General features: G+C 36.7%; 1 protein-coding gene and 1 long non-coding RNA gene across 3 annotated transcripts in view; one reads left to right on the top strand and one right to left on the bottom strand.

Moving 5' to 3' along the window:
• Positions 1–2,231: 2,231 nt before the first annotated feature.
• Positions 2,232–4,665, bottom strand: LOC125782676 (uncharacterized). Its single transcript, XR_007425420.1, has 2 exons — positions 4,446–4,665; positions 2,232–2,406 (listed from the first exon to the last, which is right to left on the bottom strand). It is a non-coding gene; the product is annotated as an uncharacterized LOC125782676 (long non-coding RNA).
• Positions 4,666–13,196: 8,531 nt separating this feature from the next.
• The window catches only part of LOC103029724 (myosin heavy chain, fast skeletal muscle-like), a 28,948-nt gene continuing 24,928 nt past the window's right edge, over positions 13,197–17,216 (top strand). For both annotated transcript variants that reach the window (XM_049473409.1, XM_049473403.1), the window contains exons 1-16: positions 13,197–13,264; positions 13,366–13,402; positions 13,921–14,139; positions 14,221–14,364; positions 14,477–14,633; positions 14,722–14,749; positions 14,856–14,967; positions 15,060–15,152; positions 15,343–15,406; positions 15,508–15,606; positions 15,696–15,799; positions 15,883–16,021; positions 16,144–16,262; positions 16,353–16,502; positions 16,586–16,756; positions 16,857–17,157. In XM_049473409.1, coding sequence (XP_049329366.1) covers positions 13,933–14,139; positions 14,221–14,364; positions 14,477–14,633; positions 14,722–14,749; positions 14,856–14,967; positions 15,060–15,152; positions 15,343–15,406; positions 15,508–15,606; positions 15,696–15,799; positions 15,883–16,021; positions 16,144–16,262; positions 16,353–16,502; positions 16,586–16,756; positions 16,857–17,157 — 1,888 coding nt within the window. In that variant the 5' untranslated portion in view covers positions 13,197–13,264; positions 13,366–13,402; positions 13,921–13,932. The remainder of the gene's footprint in view (positions 13,265–13,365; positions 13,403–13,920; positions 14,140–14,220; positions 14,365–14,476; positions 14,634–14,721; positions 14,750–14,855; positions 14,968–15,059; positions 15,153–15,342; positions 15,407–15,507; positions 15,607–15,695; positions 15,800–15,882; positions 16,022–16,143; positions 16,263–16,352; positions 16,503–16,585; positions 16,757–16,856; positions 17,158–17,216) is intronic.

Raw genomic sequence — 17,216 nt, 5'->3', positions numbered from 1 at the left:
GTCCACTCCACTCTCTAGTTATTGACCTCAGAACACCGGAATGCAGCTAGCGGCTCAATGCTAGCTAACAGCTGTAAGCTAACAGAAGCAGTAAGGACTGGAGGGTGTTAGCTTGAATGCTAACTGATTTCTGAGATTAATTAAACGCTGATGTTTGATATAAGAATGATGCTGGCAAGATATGGTAAGTTGTGCTGTTTGATATTATGTATGTACATTACTCTGGTCTTCAGTTATGAAAGTCAAAACACCAGCTACAGGCTACAGTAATTCAATTAATTCAGTGTATTTTTGTGTTTATATCTAAATTCCACTTTTATGTCCGTGTTTTCGGCAGCACAAAAATCATAGGGCCCCATGCAGATAATAATTAGATTTCTTATTTTCCACTTATTTTCCTTTTTTTTATTAGATAAAGTTTTTTTTATTTTAATTAACCCTTTCAGACCTGACTTATCTTCAGTGATTGTTTTCAGTTTGTAATGCACAGAAAAGAAAACTCTATATTCTACTATAAAAACTATATAGCAAATAATCAAATTAACTAAAATAATTCATGTTTTTATTTCCATTGCATTGGAAGGCTTTGTGTAATATTTTGACCTTTTTATTTCATAAATCATCCCTAAACAGTAAAAAACATGAATAAAAAGTGTCTTTGGCTCTAGTACTACTGTTTTTCCAGTGCAGTGGCCATTGCCAAGTTACTGTTCATTGGCTTATAAACTTGTTCATTGGCTGGTTCATGGTCTATTGCGATGGACAACAGCTCTTAAATTGTGTTATTTGCAACAAAACATTTAAAAATAAAGACAATACATGATGTCAGTTGTAATGAATGAGGGGTCTGAAAGGGTTAAAAACAGCAATTTTGACAGAAGTAGTATTAGAGTAGAAAATACTGGACATGTGGTTTATATTATCTCTTCTAATTCCTTAACATATGCATACAAACATATTGTGACAAACTTATTGATAGTTTTTTTCTGAAATCAAGAGTTTTTTTTAAATGTGATGAACAATAGAAAATTAGTTAAATATGAAAAAACTGTCAATATGGAAAATGTAACTAACATTTTGGATGTAGATCTAATGCACAGGGAGAATTCCTGCAGTCTTTTATTCCTCCTTGTCATGCAATTTTCTGGTGTGGCCACTTGATGGAGACATTCCATTCATTAACAGACTACTGTAGTAATCTGACTATTTGAAGTCATGTAAGCAGCATACTTCGATTTCTTGATCTAAGTAATCATACTTCTTAGTCCATGTATACTCTTAATCAGAGTGGTCTCGGATTTCTCAGTCTGCGCAAGCATTATAACTGATCGTAGTACTAAAAATATGCAAGCAGCGTTTAACACATGTAAAAAAAAAAAAAAAAAAAAAAAAAAAATATATATATATATATATATATATATATATATATATATATATATATATATATATATATATATATATATATATATATATATTTCTTTAATATTCTAGCTGATGTATGTTCATATTGCAGCTTGATGTGTTTAAAAATTGTGGGATTAAGTTTGAGTCTACCTGAAGGCAAAAAAGGTTTATTGGTTGAGTGCCATAAAAAAATTGTATTGTTGTACAACATGGTAATAAAAAAGAAGCATAATGTTCTTTCAAGAAAACTTTGTTACGATTACAAACACACTCATGTATAATCGTAGCAGTAAAACTGATACAGAAAGATAATACTGCATGAAGACAGAGGGGGGCACTGTCTATTCATATTAAAGTAAACTGGTCTGTTGTAAAGTGCCTTTAAAATACTTAAACAGTAAACTTCATAAATTTCTATTTTGTAGAATAATTCAGCAAATATGCCTAAAAATATGAATCTGTTGGCACCACGCCTAATGCCAGACATGGTAATACTTCTGGGATCCTAAAATTAAGGGGAGTTGGGGATGATGTGTGAAAGTGATCATCCAACATCCTGACCTCACTTACGTGCTTGGCTCTGATTCTGATCCTCACAGCAGTGTTCCAAATGTAGTAGAGAGCCTTATCTGGACAGCAGAGACAGTTAATTTAAGAAAAGCAAATCTTTTCTAAATATCCTTAATTTTGGAAGAAACAATAAGTCTCAATAGTTTTGGCCATATTGTAAATGTAGTCAATATCTGCATGCTAACAAACACTGAACCTATGGAATTAGATTAATAATGTAACAGAATTGTGTTAATGACTGATGCTGAAAGATCACGTCTTTTGTCAGCTTTTATTTTAATGCTAAACATGTTCTACCAAATGTTACGCAAGTGAAGTCAATAAGATAATACACTGAATGTAACACTGAATGTGATGGACTGGTGCCCACTCCAGAAGGCACTCCTTCCTTGCACCCAATGATTTCAAGTAGGCTTTAGACCAGCAGCATTCCTGGACAGATAGAAGCGGATAATATGAGTAAATATTATTAACTAAAAAGCCAAATAAACCATGGCTGGTGATGCTACATAGAGATACATTGCCTAGATCATAATTTGGCAGGAGTTTTTATTGCATCATTACTGGCAGAAAACAAAGATAAAAGTGGACTCTTATTTTCACACTGCCTCTCATACTTGCTTCAGTGTGGCTTTTTTAAAAAAATAAATATTGGCTTAAATGCATAGATATGATAGATACACTTTTGACAAAGCTTAAACAGCATGTGCATTTTATTGTTTTGTTTTTTTTATACTTCTTTTAATATTTCCACAGTATACCATTTTTTTAAGGAATGCTTTTATTTTGAACTATTTTATGTACAACAAAATGGCCCAAATGTACCAACCTCATAGTAATAATTGTTCTATATTGTCTTTTAATTGTGTAACTCTATGATAGCTAAAATATAAGCTCTGCCAATTTCTGTTAACAAACTATTTGCAAAACGGCATGCAACAGGCAAGGACTTTGCAATTGAACATTAATATTTAAAATGAGAAATGTGCAACCTGTTCAGGCCTTAAATATCACTTCTAAAATTGGCCATTGCTATATATGGTAGGTCTACTCTCATTGAGTGAAACTGATCTTGCAGCTGTCTACTCTCAGCCTTTCCTAGGCCTGGTGTTAATGTCAGCAAAGGCAGGGTCTGAAATAAATGTAGCATTGACAGCAAAAATGTGATAGGCCTGGCAGGAGAGATCACATTTAGAAGAAGCCTTCTACAGCCTTATAAAGAACATGTTCTATTTAGTTTAGCTAACAGTACAAGTTAATGTCATGCATGCTGTGTTTTAAAGGGAGTATATTTTCATTAAGTAAAAAAGTATATACCAGTTTAGAATACCAGTTTTAGTATAGCTGCAGTGCAAAAAAGTCACATGTTCCAGTATTTCTGCTTACTTTTAGGGCTACATTGCCCTGCACATTTGTTTTTCCCCACCCGATTAAATAAACACATGTTGCTAAGACAAAGAGGTTTGTCATTGTAATTTGTTTAAGATGCCTATAACTAGTGTATATTTTTTAGGCACCTTAACTTATTACTACTATTAAAACATGCACACACACATACTCTCTGCCTAATATAACACCAAATGGTTTAAAGTACATCCACTTAATTTGCTTGTCAGGGCTTAACACTTAACCAGGAAGAAATTACATGACATGTATTTAGCACACTGAGTGTTGAAATGCTTGGTAGCTAGCAGTAATATATTGTGGCTGTGGGGAAGCCTTGATGAGCTGCTGATCCCAAAGCATTCACAAGCTCAAAACTATTCTAAACTAGCAATAAATAAATGTCATGGGCAGCAGTTGTGAAGCCGCTGACCTCGATACTGGCATCAGCTTGAAGTTCACCAAGTACCAAGCTGAACTAATTAAAATATCACATGCACATGATGGCACATGATAGCTATGGTGCACACTGTGTGAGGTTGGATAGTTTCGATAGCTCCTAAAATGGGGAGCTATGAACACCTATGCACAACTGTGTCACAGGAACAGTTCTATTAATAGCAAGTGCTTTTGAAGACTGGGACAGAGTGTCAGGTTTTAATTACAGGCCAGGGAGTTTGTCAAGTGTGTTGTGGCCCTAAATTTGGCCATACTTTGTAAGTGTAATGCATACATCAGCTTTAATAAAACAGCTTGAAATGTAGCACAAGTGTGCATGACAACACTATTCATCTTCACTAAATATACATCACTTTTAAATATGTATGTATGTATGTATAAATTTAGTTAATTTTTTTATTTAATTCCAGTTCACTTTGTATTTCTTTTATCCATTTCGGAGTGCTTTTTATTCCATTTATATTAAACACTTACAAACTTTTTACATGAATTCATAAAAGCAATCTTTGTAAAAGTACACATGACACATACAAAATGCACTTTTCAATATTTGGTCTACTGCTAAAGTTTACAATTTCCAGATTGCACTAGCATGCAAGCCCATGCATAACATATTTAAGCTTATGTACCTGCAATTTCTCTTTTTCCATTGCATAGACAAATGGTGACTGGGTTTTAAAGAAATACATTTCTTCATAGAGAATGGTTAAATATAAACAAAAAATGAAAATGGAAATAATCAACACTACAGTAAGTTTTGTGTGCCAGAGCCTCAATGTCAAACAGAGCTGTGCTCACTGTCAGATTATATAGCCCCCACTACACAGCTTGCAAGTGACTCCTCCCTTTACAGACAAACAGAAAGCACTGCAAAATATGTCTAAAAAACGTATCTGTATTAACACTATATATTATTAAATAGCACGTTTATGTATATTTTAAGACAGTTTACTGATTATATTTTATATGGATCAAACTGGGAACAAATTACGCCTATTTGTCCATTTCAGATTTATTTTAGGCCAGTAGAAGAATAGGCAACTGGCCACCATTGGGGTGACAAAAAGGGGGAGGGGACAGTCCTGCCATAATGTTCAGTTTAGTCATGTAGCTCAGATAATTTCTCAGAACCTACTAATTTTGAACCAGACCAGTTACCCTGCCTGTAATATGCAGTATATGATGGCACTCTTTTACAGTAGCACCAAGTTAGTTTCATGGTTTAAATATTGTTATTTAATTACTTTTACTTTTAATATATTATTTAATTATTGAGTATTAAAGCACCCTACTCTTCACAAGATTATGCTTTTCATTTCTTTAGAATAGGTAAATACTAACAGTACTTTCCTCCAGTCAACACTTTCTAGTCACTTTCTAACCAGGGAAATTACTGGGACTCCTTTCATTCAGCAGGAGACACCACATGTTTTCCCACACTGACTGACAGCTCTGATGGCATGCTCACAAGATTTTGTTCCATGGCTCAAATTAGATTTTCCATCAGCTGAGAAAACTTGTCTGAGTAACAACCATTAGTACAAATACTGAAACTAATACAGCTGCTTCTGCCTGGTTCCCACCACAGGATCATTTTGAAGTTGATTTGCTTTTTCTGACAATGGAAAAAAGTCTCCCAATTTTAGGATGATCATAAACGATCTTTCCATATTATCCTGTACTGTGTGCTGTCTACATTCCAGTCCCCCGATCTTCTCCCAGAGCAGTTGGGGTCATAGCGGTCGTGCATCGTAAAATTCTGTAGTGTGGGGTGGTCACTGATTTTCTGGTAATAAACATGACTATGACCTTATGACTGATAGACTGTCAGTGAAAGCTGAGCAGAAATGATATACAGGGTCTAAAATGTATATTTAATTGTGTTAACTTTAAAGATGGTATTTAAACGTGATTTGTAAATTGAACCGTATATACCGTAAGGTGCACGTAAAATCCTTTAATTTTCCCAACAATTGCCAATGCTCTATATAATCTGGTGCATTTTATATATGAATTTTACCAGTCAGGTTGTACGGAGCAGTAAAGCCACTCCGCAGACATACAGCGTTATAAAGGAGTCTCAGTGAAATTTCTACAGCACATTTCTACAGCAGTAGGAGCATAGGCCAATAACCGCAGTGCTAACTCTTTCGCCATTCAGAGGTGAATATATTAGACTATAGCCGCTGTAGTTTTTTCCTGTGTTAAAACTGTACTTGGGACAAACCGCTAGCTGATAGTTTCCCAGGCTTACCGAAACACTCAGGAGTCCTCAGTCTAGCAATATTGGGCAGTATTTACTAGCACTAAGAACTGCTAACCATGGCTAGCACTTCAGCTAATTGTGACTAGCGCTGCTACTAAATATTGGCTGAAATATTGGAAATCTAACCTTACTGTAAATAAACAGAAACGCTTTACTCACCCAATTTTCGGTAGAGAAATCTGTTTGAATTTGAAATATTTTTATTTTTTTATGACAGTTTGTTTACCACCCCCCCAATGGCGAGACCTGCAGAATTAGAAGTGAAATATGGCGACACCCTTGTTCCTTATTATTGTCGCATAAAATGCGACTTATAATCCAGTGCATCTTATGTATGAAAATAGACCAGAAAACAGATGTTCATTGATAATGCGCCTTACTGTGCGCCTTATAGTCCGTAAAATGCAGTATAGATATATCTACATATAGCTACATCTTATACTTATGTGTGCACCCCAAACTGTGGCTAAAAATGGTCATTATTGTTTTATTCTAAATTTTACTGACAACATATCGTTCATATTCCAAAAACAAATATTTTCATTTAGAGCATTTATTTGCAGAAAATGAGAAATGAGAAAACGAACTCTTTTGTACCCTTGTTGGTTTGAGCAGGTGTGAAAACAGTAATTGCAACACTGCAAAACACTGCAACGAGGCCAGCTGAAGGAGGTAGTCTTGGCCCGGGCCAAACAAACTCTGGAGCAGTTTGCTTGTGATGAGAATATGATCTGGTCTCCATCTGCCCCAGCTATCAAATATGCTTCTTTTGTTTTAAGCTAAACTGCTGATAAGGCGTATACTTTTGGGGGGGTTGTTCTTCTTCTGTTGTTCAACGGGGGGTTTGGGGTGCGCGCAGTTCTTCAGTTGTTTAATGGGGGGGCGGGACGCGCACAGTTCTTCAGTTGTTCAATGTGGGGGGGGTCTCAAAGCGTGAGACTTGAGAACACTGGTTATGAACAATGTCTGCTGCTGCTTCATGCTTCATGTTTCACGGTGAGTGTGGTATGTACAGCATTCACTGCTCCCAGATGTGTAACTGTTTATTAGGTGTACATCTGTGCTGCACGTCCAATTGTAAACACAATTGCACTTCACAGATATACAGAATCTTATACAGATCTTCTCGTTATATTTACTTTCTATCTTCCACGCCAGACAGCTCTGACCAATCAGAAAACACAATGTGCTCGCGTTTACGACGATGCCTGTGTAAAATCAAACCAAAGAGAGGAAGAAAACGCTCCAAGTAAACAAACTCATCAACTGATTTGGACCAGAGAAACGAACTACAGGTGTGAAAAGCCCGAAGAAACAACAACAATACAAGTTTACATTCAGGGAGAGTTCATAAATATTCATCAATATTTGGTGAAAAAACCCTGACTTATTAATCACAGCTTTCATGCATCTTGGCATCTCCACCAGTCTTTTATACTGCTTTTGGGTAAGACTTTGCCACTCCTGGTACAAAATTCAAGCAGTTCAGCTTTGTTTGATGGCTTTTGAACATCAAATCTGGACACATAAGACAAGATGATCTTACTCGAGTCCTCTATGAGCCAATCCTTATGGCCTTTGCAAACTTCAGCCTGGCTCTTCTTTGCTTTTCATTGAGGAAGGGCTTTTCTCTAGGTTCACATGACTTGAGCCCTGCCTCTTGAAACTTATTTCAAACTGTTCTTGCTGTGCACTTCACACCAGCTGCCATTTGTCATTTTTTGTAGGTCACTCTTAAAACGTGTGTTGTTGTCCGTTTCTTAATAATTTTTTTTTTTTTTTTTTTGCATTATTTGAGGTCTGAAAGCACTGCATATTTAGTTATTTTGACCATTTCTCATTTTCTGAAAATAAATGCTTTAAATGGCAATCCTTGTAATTGGAATTTGAAAGATATGTTGTCAGTAGTTTTAAGAATTAAACAGCAAAACAAAAATACATGTAAATAGTAAATTTGGAGAAACTGATCATTTGGAGGAGTTCTCTTATTTTTTTAAGGAGCTATATATATCTTGACTTGTTTTGAGTATAAAGCTCTTACAACTAGTAATAGTGTGCTCCCATCCACTGATTGTTTACATCCATGCTATTTTATTCAGGGCAGATGTGTATGTGTGTGTGTGTTTGTGGGGGGTGGTTTTAGGTAGGGGTGGTGAGATTGGGGGTTTGGGGTTTTATTAATAACCAACAATTAAAGAGTGATTAAAGATTAAAATCTGTAAAAAGTGTCTTTGTGTGAGGTCTTGTCCAACAACCATTTCTACTACTACTGCTACTACTACTAAAATTATTTCTAATAAAATGACTACTAGTAAATATTAAACACCACTAGTAAAAATTACTTCTACTACTACTACTACTATTACTGATATTATTCCTAAATGACAACTTTTCTACAACTTAAATAACCACTACTGCAACTACTATTACTAATATTACTACTACAACAACCCCTACTGTCACCATTACTATTCTACTGCTGCTAATACTAGTCATGCTGATGTAGTACTATTAAGAAAAATAAGTAATGGAAAATAAAATAACTTTTATAAATATGTACATGTCAAGTCTCACGCTTTGAGCATGTGACACAAGCACCTCAGCGAGTTCACACGCTCACACATGGTATTTCTCACGCTTGCCATAAGAACTGCGCACACCACCCCCCCAAACTGCCCCCACATATCAAACTGCCTATGTTAGCTAACAAGTTAGTTAGCTGGCTAATCTAGCTAACAGAGCTGCGCTATGTTACGTGCTTAACCTGCATCCACAAACGTAGTTTACCTTTCTGAAAGTCTTGGTGGTGAGAGAAATGCCTTATAATGTTTGCTGTCTTTATGTTCCGGTGATTTTATCACGCAGTTTGTGTTTACTGTTTTCTTCTCCATGGTCGCGCAGCTGAACTTTTCCCAGCAGTGTTTATTACTATTAGCGGGAGAGACGCTGTGTGGATCAGCTGTGTAGCCTGGGGTCTGTGCGTGCGGCTCCAGGGAACCGGTGATCTGTCGAGTTATGCTACCTATCAATATGTGCTTCTTTACGGCACTGTGCATGCGCCGACCAACATTTTTTGTATAATTTGGTATGATGTTTTTAATGATAACTCCTTAAGTTTTTATTGGGAACAATAAACAATCTGCTTAAATGTAAAAAAATCAGTTAAAGCAAAGACAAATAAAAATAATAATAACTGTAAAACTATAAAAAATATGGTTTATAGTCACCTTTATGACCATAACTTTTTAACATAAAAGAAAATAATTGGATCATAGAAATCTATGCCACTTGTTCTTGAAAATGTTTTATGGGGTGGTCTGAACAAATACTGCCGGAAAGGTCCAAACTATTATGTGGAATAATAGTTCTTTAAAAATGATTTCATTTATAATTTGTTGTACTTTTTTACATCAAATAATTAAAAGTAACTATTTAACTTTTACTCAAAGTATATTTTAAATTGAGTACTTTTTTACTTTTACTCGAGTAGCTTTTTAGATGGGTACTTTTGCTTTTACTTGAGTAGAATTTTAGCAAAGTAAAGGTACTTTTACCTAATAAAATGTTTTCAGTACTTTTTCCACCTCTGTATATAACTATATAAATAGGTATAATTAAGCATAATTTGATTTGTTAGTAGTAATAATGTTATTTAGTAAAATATTGTGCAGGGATCAATCTTATTAGGGGAATTAATGGTTAAAGGGATATAGGCTCAGGAAAGAGAGTATTACATGGTGAAGCTTTCGACCTTGCGCGAGGATGACTGACACACGCAGGTGGCTCCATGGTGCGTGAGCAGGTCTAAAGGGCAGAAATAATATGTAAGGTTAAACAGAGTGCCGACAGTGACTCTGGGAGGCCATGCTATAGGAGCCTAGATTAAACGGGAAAGCCAGACATGAGGCATCAGCACCCCACCTACCAACTGTCAACAAACCCAAATGAATGTGTGAGAGTGGTGTGAGTTAACAGTTAACAAGAGATCACTGTGCCCACCCTCCCAAAGCTCTTGTTTTTTTAATAAAATAAAAATAGCTTCCTAAATATGGGTGTAGGAACTGAAGGCTTGCAACTATTATAGTTGTGGGATATTCCTTCCTTTCAGACTGACAAAACCTGGTAATTATCAGATCAGTTAAATCAATTTTGAGCAGGAAAATTACCAGGACCAGAGTTTTAGATTGGCCATATTGTGGGTGTTGGTGATACTGTAGATTTTCCAGTTGTTTAAGTTGGTTTCACACAGCAATGACAAATTGAGAAAATATATAACTCCTTCCACAATTATGTAGAAAACAGATATTTATTTCTGTGTAGCATTAGACAAACGTATGATTCCACTTAAGTGTGCATGTGTGTGGGTAGGAGAGAAGCCATAAACTAGCTAGGTAGTTGTAGCTAAAAACAAGTCTATCGATGTAACCTTTTTTAAGGCATAATTGTTTAGGAAGGGGTACACTTGCTGTCTCATTCACCTCTTTCCTACATACAGATGAAAAAGGCTAAAAAAAAAAAAAAATAATCTCCCAGTCAACCACTCTTTATTCCAACCTGGCTCTCACAACCCTCTCTTCTGCTCATCATTCATTGAACAGGACATTTTCAGTAGACAGAAGGTGAGAAACGCCCCAGAACCTCCCTAAAGCACTGATGTGACCAACTTGCACCAAACATTTTCAATAAATTACAGGACCTCTGCCCTGTGCCAAAATGCTTCAGGTCTTTGAATGTCTGGTACTAGTCTACTTAAAGTATATTATTACCCCCACGCTGGATCCCCTGCAGTTTGTTTACAGAGCTAATAGTAGATGATCCAGTGAACATAGCCCTGCACTTTGTGCGGCAGTATCTCAACAGTCATGCAACTTTTGCTAGACATCTGTTTGTGGACTTCAGCTCGGCATTCAACAACATAGTGTCAGTGCTACTGCAGGTTCCAGACACCATGTCCTGATGGACAGAACCATAGACTTCAGTAGTGGAGTTTCACAAGGCTGTGTGTCTCTTCAGCATCTACACCAATGACTGTGTCTGTAAGGATCCAGCTGTGAAGATCCTGCAGATAACACCATTGTACTAGACCTTTTAAGTCTGCCTACATTAAGGAAGTGGAACAGCTGGTATCCTGATGCAGCAGCAGCAGCCACCTAATGCTGAACACAAAGAAGATGTTAGAGATGGATTTGGACTTAAGAGGCTCATTTTTTCTACTGAGGGCTCAAGTTAGTGGGAACCACCATATACAGGGACCTGGAATAAGAAGGGAACAAATCCTCAATCACCAAAAATGTTCTTCCTGAATAGAAGTCCAACATGCCAGAGCCTCATTTTCCAGTTTTACACTGTAATCATCGAGTCTGTTCTTTCATCATCAATAACCATATGGTTTGGTTTATCCACTGCACAGGAATGAATCAAACGCAAGTGCATAGTGGATTTTTGAATGTAAACTACCTACTGTTGCACTAAGGAGGCAGCAGAGCTGTAAGTCTGTCCCTGTGGCAGCACATACACCATCCCAAAGTTGTGCACCTCTAGGGGCGATTTGAACAGAGAGCCCCAGGTGAAACATGAAAGCTTCTGCCTCAGCCCGCAAAAGGGGGGAGACAATGCACACTGAGCATTGTGCCAAAGGCTACAGACTACAAATGAACTGAGCACCAGGATTATTTTCAGAAACTATGTCCTTCTTAATTTATTTGGTTGGGTTTGTTGGAGGAACTGGTTTAGATAAAGGCTTTAGATAAAGGCTCATTTCTGTGCTTGCTGACTGCTTGGCCACAGTTGGCACACTCCTTCCCCAAAGGGACATGCCACACATAATGTTTCAAGACATTTACAACAGCTGGGCGATGAAGTGTGCAAGCAAAATTACAGCTGATCCCTCTAAACTTGGACATCACCTCATCTAGAAATTCCCCTCTGGTGGAAGACTCATAAAAACATAAACCATAAAACATTCATAGAAAAAATCCGCAAGGCGGTAACTCTCATTAACCACAGTGGCCACATCACAGTTAAATAAACTGAACACAATCCTTACTGTTACAGCATATGCTTTTAGCTATGCCCATTATACAAATACACTGGTGTCAATTTTATGCAATGTAACAATGTTCAACTCACCTTGAAATATACTTGTTTATAAGGCTTCTTCTACAATTTCATAGTATAATTTCATATATGATAATTATCTACTGCTAATACTTGTAAATATATAGCCTATGTCCTTTACTTCTGTGTAGTTTGTTTAATATGCATTGAGAAGATTCCAGGGATCATAGTGACCTTATACATGTTTGGACTCATTACATGAAGCTCCAAACATGCATTATATACAGCAGGTATACAGCAGTGCCATGCACACAGAGCTGTTAAGAATAAACAATTCTATACAGACTATATGGCTCTATTATTGAGTTCATTCATATATTAAAATTTGTGAAGAATGGAGGTCTGTACCTACTGTCTGGTCTGTGGATGTTAAAGGGTTAAATTAAGTAAGATTTTCTGAAATAATGCAATGGATACCAACCTACAAGAAGTATAGAAAATAAAGTGATTATAAAGTGATTAAAAGAAAATAAAGGAGAATCAGCTACTATATTTTAATACATGACCTTTGCAACATGTGCAACTTGCTCTCATGCCTTGCAATGAATCTGTCACTTTTATTTGAAGTCCAGCCATTACATTTTTTGGCTTGTATCTCCATCCAAAAAAGGAGTTATGAGTTTCAGTGAAAGCAAATAGGCCACTTGGATAAGTTATTAATAGGCTTTAAATAGTTTCAAGCAGTGTACTAACATTTAATAATATTTCTTGCTGAATTAAAGAAATGTGAAAAATATATCAGCATGATTATTTATAATATTACAATTTATTAAAGCAAAAAATAGGCATGATACCTATGACAAACACATGCTAAAAAATAATTAGATAACATACACATATACAAGGTACACTGAACTGACAGTTTGATGTTGGTGAAATATTAATTTGATCATTAGATGAGTCACTTGAGAAGCAGTAAGGCTGTGGGTTTTATGAGACCTTAAAAAAGGCAAAAGATCTGAGCCTGCCTTTAATGGATTCTGCTTAGTGTGCACATCAACCTCAATATAAGCTGGAGGGGAGCTGTACGGGCTGCAGAGGAGACCTAAGAAGTTCCTGCCAGTGGTAAGAGACAGCATGGCCTGTTTAATGGCACTTTAATTTAATGGCACTTTAGATAATAAAGCTGTAAAGCGTGAAATTCATTTCTATATTTTTATTTCAAGGGCTGTGGAAATTTCCTCTGGTCTTGGGCGAAAAAACGTAAGAAACTTGTATTTTTTTCACTAATAACCATAATATTTTATGTTTTCATCAGAGCATAAAAAGTGTCTCATTGTATGTAAGCTATGCCTCCAGTAATGAGACTATTATATACAATATTTGTTTTGGATATACCCTGGCTACCATTTTTAAGAGTAACATTGTGAAGATCCTAGATTAATATATTGACATTAAATTAAGATACTGTACTGCAAGTGGACACAGCTATACAAATAACACAGTACTTAAAATATTTAAATAGATGATTGCAACTGTACTGAACTCTGGAGCTGCATACACAGTTATCACACACTTCCTTGAAAGGGAATACCAGTCTTAGGCTAAATTTTACATTATGAAAATCAAAATCCTGTGTAATCCAAGACTAGGCTTAATCAGTGTTTCTGACATCTATAGCTCATTACAGCCCGTGCTAGATACTTAAAAATTTAGATTTTTTTCAAAACAATAAATGTAGGTGTAAAGCCACTTTTTATGTCTCTTCTTCTAATTAAAAGTAAACAGCCACCATGAGTACGGACGCGGAGATGGCCGTTTATGGCAAAGCTGCCATCTACCTCCGAAAACCTGAGAAGGAGAGAATTGAGGCTCAAAGCAAGCCCTTTGATGCCAAGGCTGCTTGCTATGTAGCTGATGTAAAAGAGTTGTACCTTAAGGGTACAATCAAGAGCAGAGATGGCGGCAAAGTCGTTGTTGAAGTTCTTGACACCAAGGAGGTGAGCATTATTGCAGAATTGTATGTTATTATATCACAGACAGTGTCTAAACTAACCATACTTTATTTTATTTTCTAACAGGAGAGAACAGTTAAGGAGGATGATGTCAGCCCCATGAATCCTCCCAAGTACGACAAGATTGAGGACATGGCCATGATGACCCATCTCAATGAAGCCTCTGTGCTGTATAACCTTAAAGAGCGTTATGCAGCATGGATGATCTACGTAAGTAATGCATTTCATGATTGCACAGTCATTTATATTTCTTTAGTGTGATTCAAAGATGTACAAAACATGCAGTGACTATAAAAGATATATCTGTTTAAATCTGCCTCAGACCTACTCTGGACTGTTCTGCGCGACTGTGAACCCCTACAAGTGGCTTCCAGTGTATGACGCAGAAGTGGTGGCTGCCTACAGAGGCAAAAAGCGCATGGAGGCCCCACCCCACATCTTCTCTGTCTCTGACAATGCCTACCAGTTCATGCTTACTGGTAAGTTAGAACATATAAAGAGAAGAGAAAGTTCTGAGAAACTATATATGCACTCATGTAAATTCATTACTATATTTTCATCTTACAGACAGAGAGAACCAGTCTGTCCTGATCACGTAAGTATTCACAAGACATTATAAATTCAAAATAAACTATAAACGGTCAGATCGATTTCTGTTATTTTGCATAAACGAATAAAGAAGAATTTGTATTTAAAACCAGTGGAGAATCCGGTGCTGGAAAGACTGTGAACACAAAGCGTGTCATCCAGTACTTTGCAACAGTTGCTGTACAAGGTGACAAGAAGAAAGAGCAAACTTCCAGCCAAATGAAGGTAAAACATGAATCTAAAAGTAAAAAATCTTATCTGCAGAATCATGAAACTTTAAACTACTGATTTAAATGATACATTATTGTGTGCTGCAGGGATCTCTTGAGGACCAGATCATTGCTGCTAACCCATTGCTTGAGGCCTATGGTAATGCCAAGACTGTGAGAAATGACAACTCCTCTCGTTTCGTAAGTTATTTACTTCAACGGAATTCACTTTGACAAAAATATTGTGGTGTAGTGCTGTTCTCAGTCTACAAATTCAAGCCAAGTCAAGAGGCTTTTATTGTCCAGTACAAGTACACAGTGCAACATGTAACACAAATAAAATTTAGACAATTAAATTGTATTTAACAGTCTCTATTTTCTACCTAAAAAGGGTAAATTCATCAGAATCCACTTTGGCACCACTGGCAAACTGGCCAGTGCTGATATTGAGACCTGTAAGTTGATAAATAATGCATTCATTTTTGCAGTATTTTATTAATTCTATGGTTCTACTTGTTACCAATTAGAAAATAACAGTGATTAATTGTCTAAACAGATCTGCTGGAGAAGTCTAGAGTATCATTCCAGCTTCCAGATGAGAGAGGCTACCACATCTTCTACCAGATGATGACCAACCATAAACCTGAGCTGATTGGTAGGAAACTCTCCAGAAATAGCAAAATATTTCTTTATCAGACACAAAATATTTAAGAACCTGTTTAATATTAAGCCTTTCTGTTGCAGAAATGACGCTCATCACAACCAACCCCTATGACTTCCCCATGTGCAGTCAGGGTCAAATCACAGTGGCCAGCATTGATGACAAGGAAGAGCTGGTTGCCACAGATGTAAGAGACTCTTGAAAACTACAGTAAAATTATAGTAAATCATTTTTTTTATTAGAATTTCAATGCTGATCTTTATTATTCAGACTGCCATTGACATTCTGGGCTTCACTAATGAGGAGAAGATGGGCATCTACAAATTTACTGGAGCTGTTCTCCACCATGGCAACATGAAGTTCAAGCAAAAGCAGCGTGAGGAGCAGGCTGAGCCTGACGGCACAGAGGGTGAGACTTACTCAGATCTTACTCTAATACTTATTGTTTAGTGTGCAAATACTATTATTATTACACATAAATGAAACTGATCACAGTTCCTGACTGTAGTTATGTTTACTACTCCTGAACAGAGGCTGACAAAATTGCCTATCTTCTGGGCTTGAACTCCGCTGATATGCTGAAGGCTTTGTGCTACCCTAGAGTGAAGGTCGGAAATGAGTTTGTCACAAAGGGACAGACCGTGCCACAGGTAAGATGTATATTTAATACAAAAATATTTAGCGATGAAGATGTAAACTTTTCTTGAAAAATAATTATATGTTTCATATTCCACTTTTAGGTGTACAATTCTGTCAGCGCCCTGGCCAAATCTATCTATGAGAGGATGTTCTTGTGGATGGTCATTCGTATCAACCAGATGTTGGACACAAAACAACAAAGAAATTTCTTCATTGGTGTGCTGGACATTGCTGGATTTGAAATCTTTGATGTAAGTGTTTCCAGTGATTACAAGTAAAATTGTTTTTAAAAATATGATGAATACTTACATATCATTATTTTGTACACATTTAGTTCAACAGCATGGAGCAGCTGTGTATCAACTTCACCAATGAGAAACTGCAGCAGTTCTTCAACCACCACATGTTCGTCCTGGAGCAAGAAGAGTACAAAAAGGAGGGCATTGTCTGGGAGTTCATTGACTTCGGCATGGACTTGGCCGCTTGCATTGAGCTCATTGAGAAAGTAAGTAGAAAATATACTTTCATACTCAGTATCTGATTAACATAATAGCTAACCTTTAATTTTAGCAGAAATAATTTTAACTTGTATTTTCTTAAAACAGCCCATGGGTATCTTCTCCATCCTTGAAGAGGAGTGCATGTTCCCCAAGGCTACAGACACCAGCTTCAAGAACAAGCTGTATGATCAGCATCTTGGAAAGTGTAATGCTTTCCAGAAGCCCAAGCCTGTCAAAGGCAAGGCTGAAGCCCACTTCTCCCTGGTTCACTATGCTGGTACTGTGGACTACAACATTTCTGGCTGGCTGGATAAGAACAAGGACCCACTGAACGAGTCTGTTTTGCAGCTGTACCAGAAGTCTGCAGTGAAACTGCTGGCTACCCTCTACCCACCTGCTGTTGAAGGTAATTTCAATAACAAAAAAAAATAGTTTGTTGAACATGGATTTTGTCTGGAAATCACA

Source organism: Astyanax mexicanus, chromosome 1 (assembly GCF_023375975.1).
Source record: "Astyanax mexicanus isolate ESR-SI-001 chromosome 1, AstMex3_surface, whole genome shotgun sequence".
NCBI classification, from domain to species: Eukaryota; Metazoa; Chordata; class Actinopteri; order Characiformes; family Acestrorhamphidae; genus Astyanax; species Astyanax mexicanus.
The sequence above is the reverse complement of the archived record's forward strand: the minus strand, read 5'-3'. Positions and strand labels throughout refer to the sequence as shown.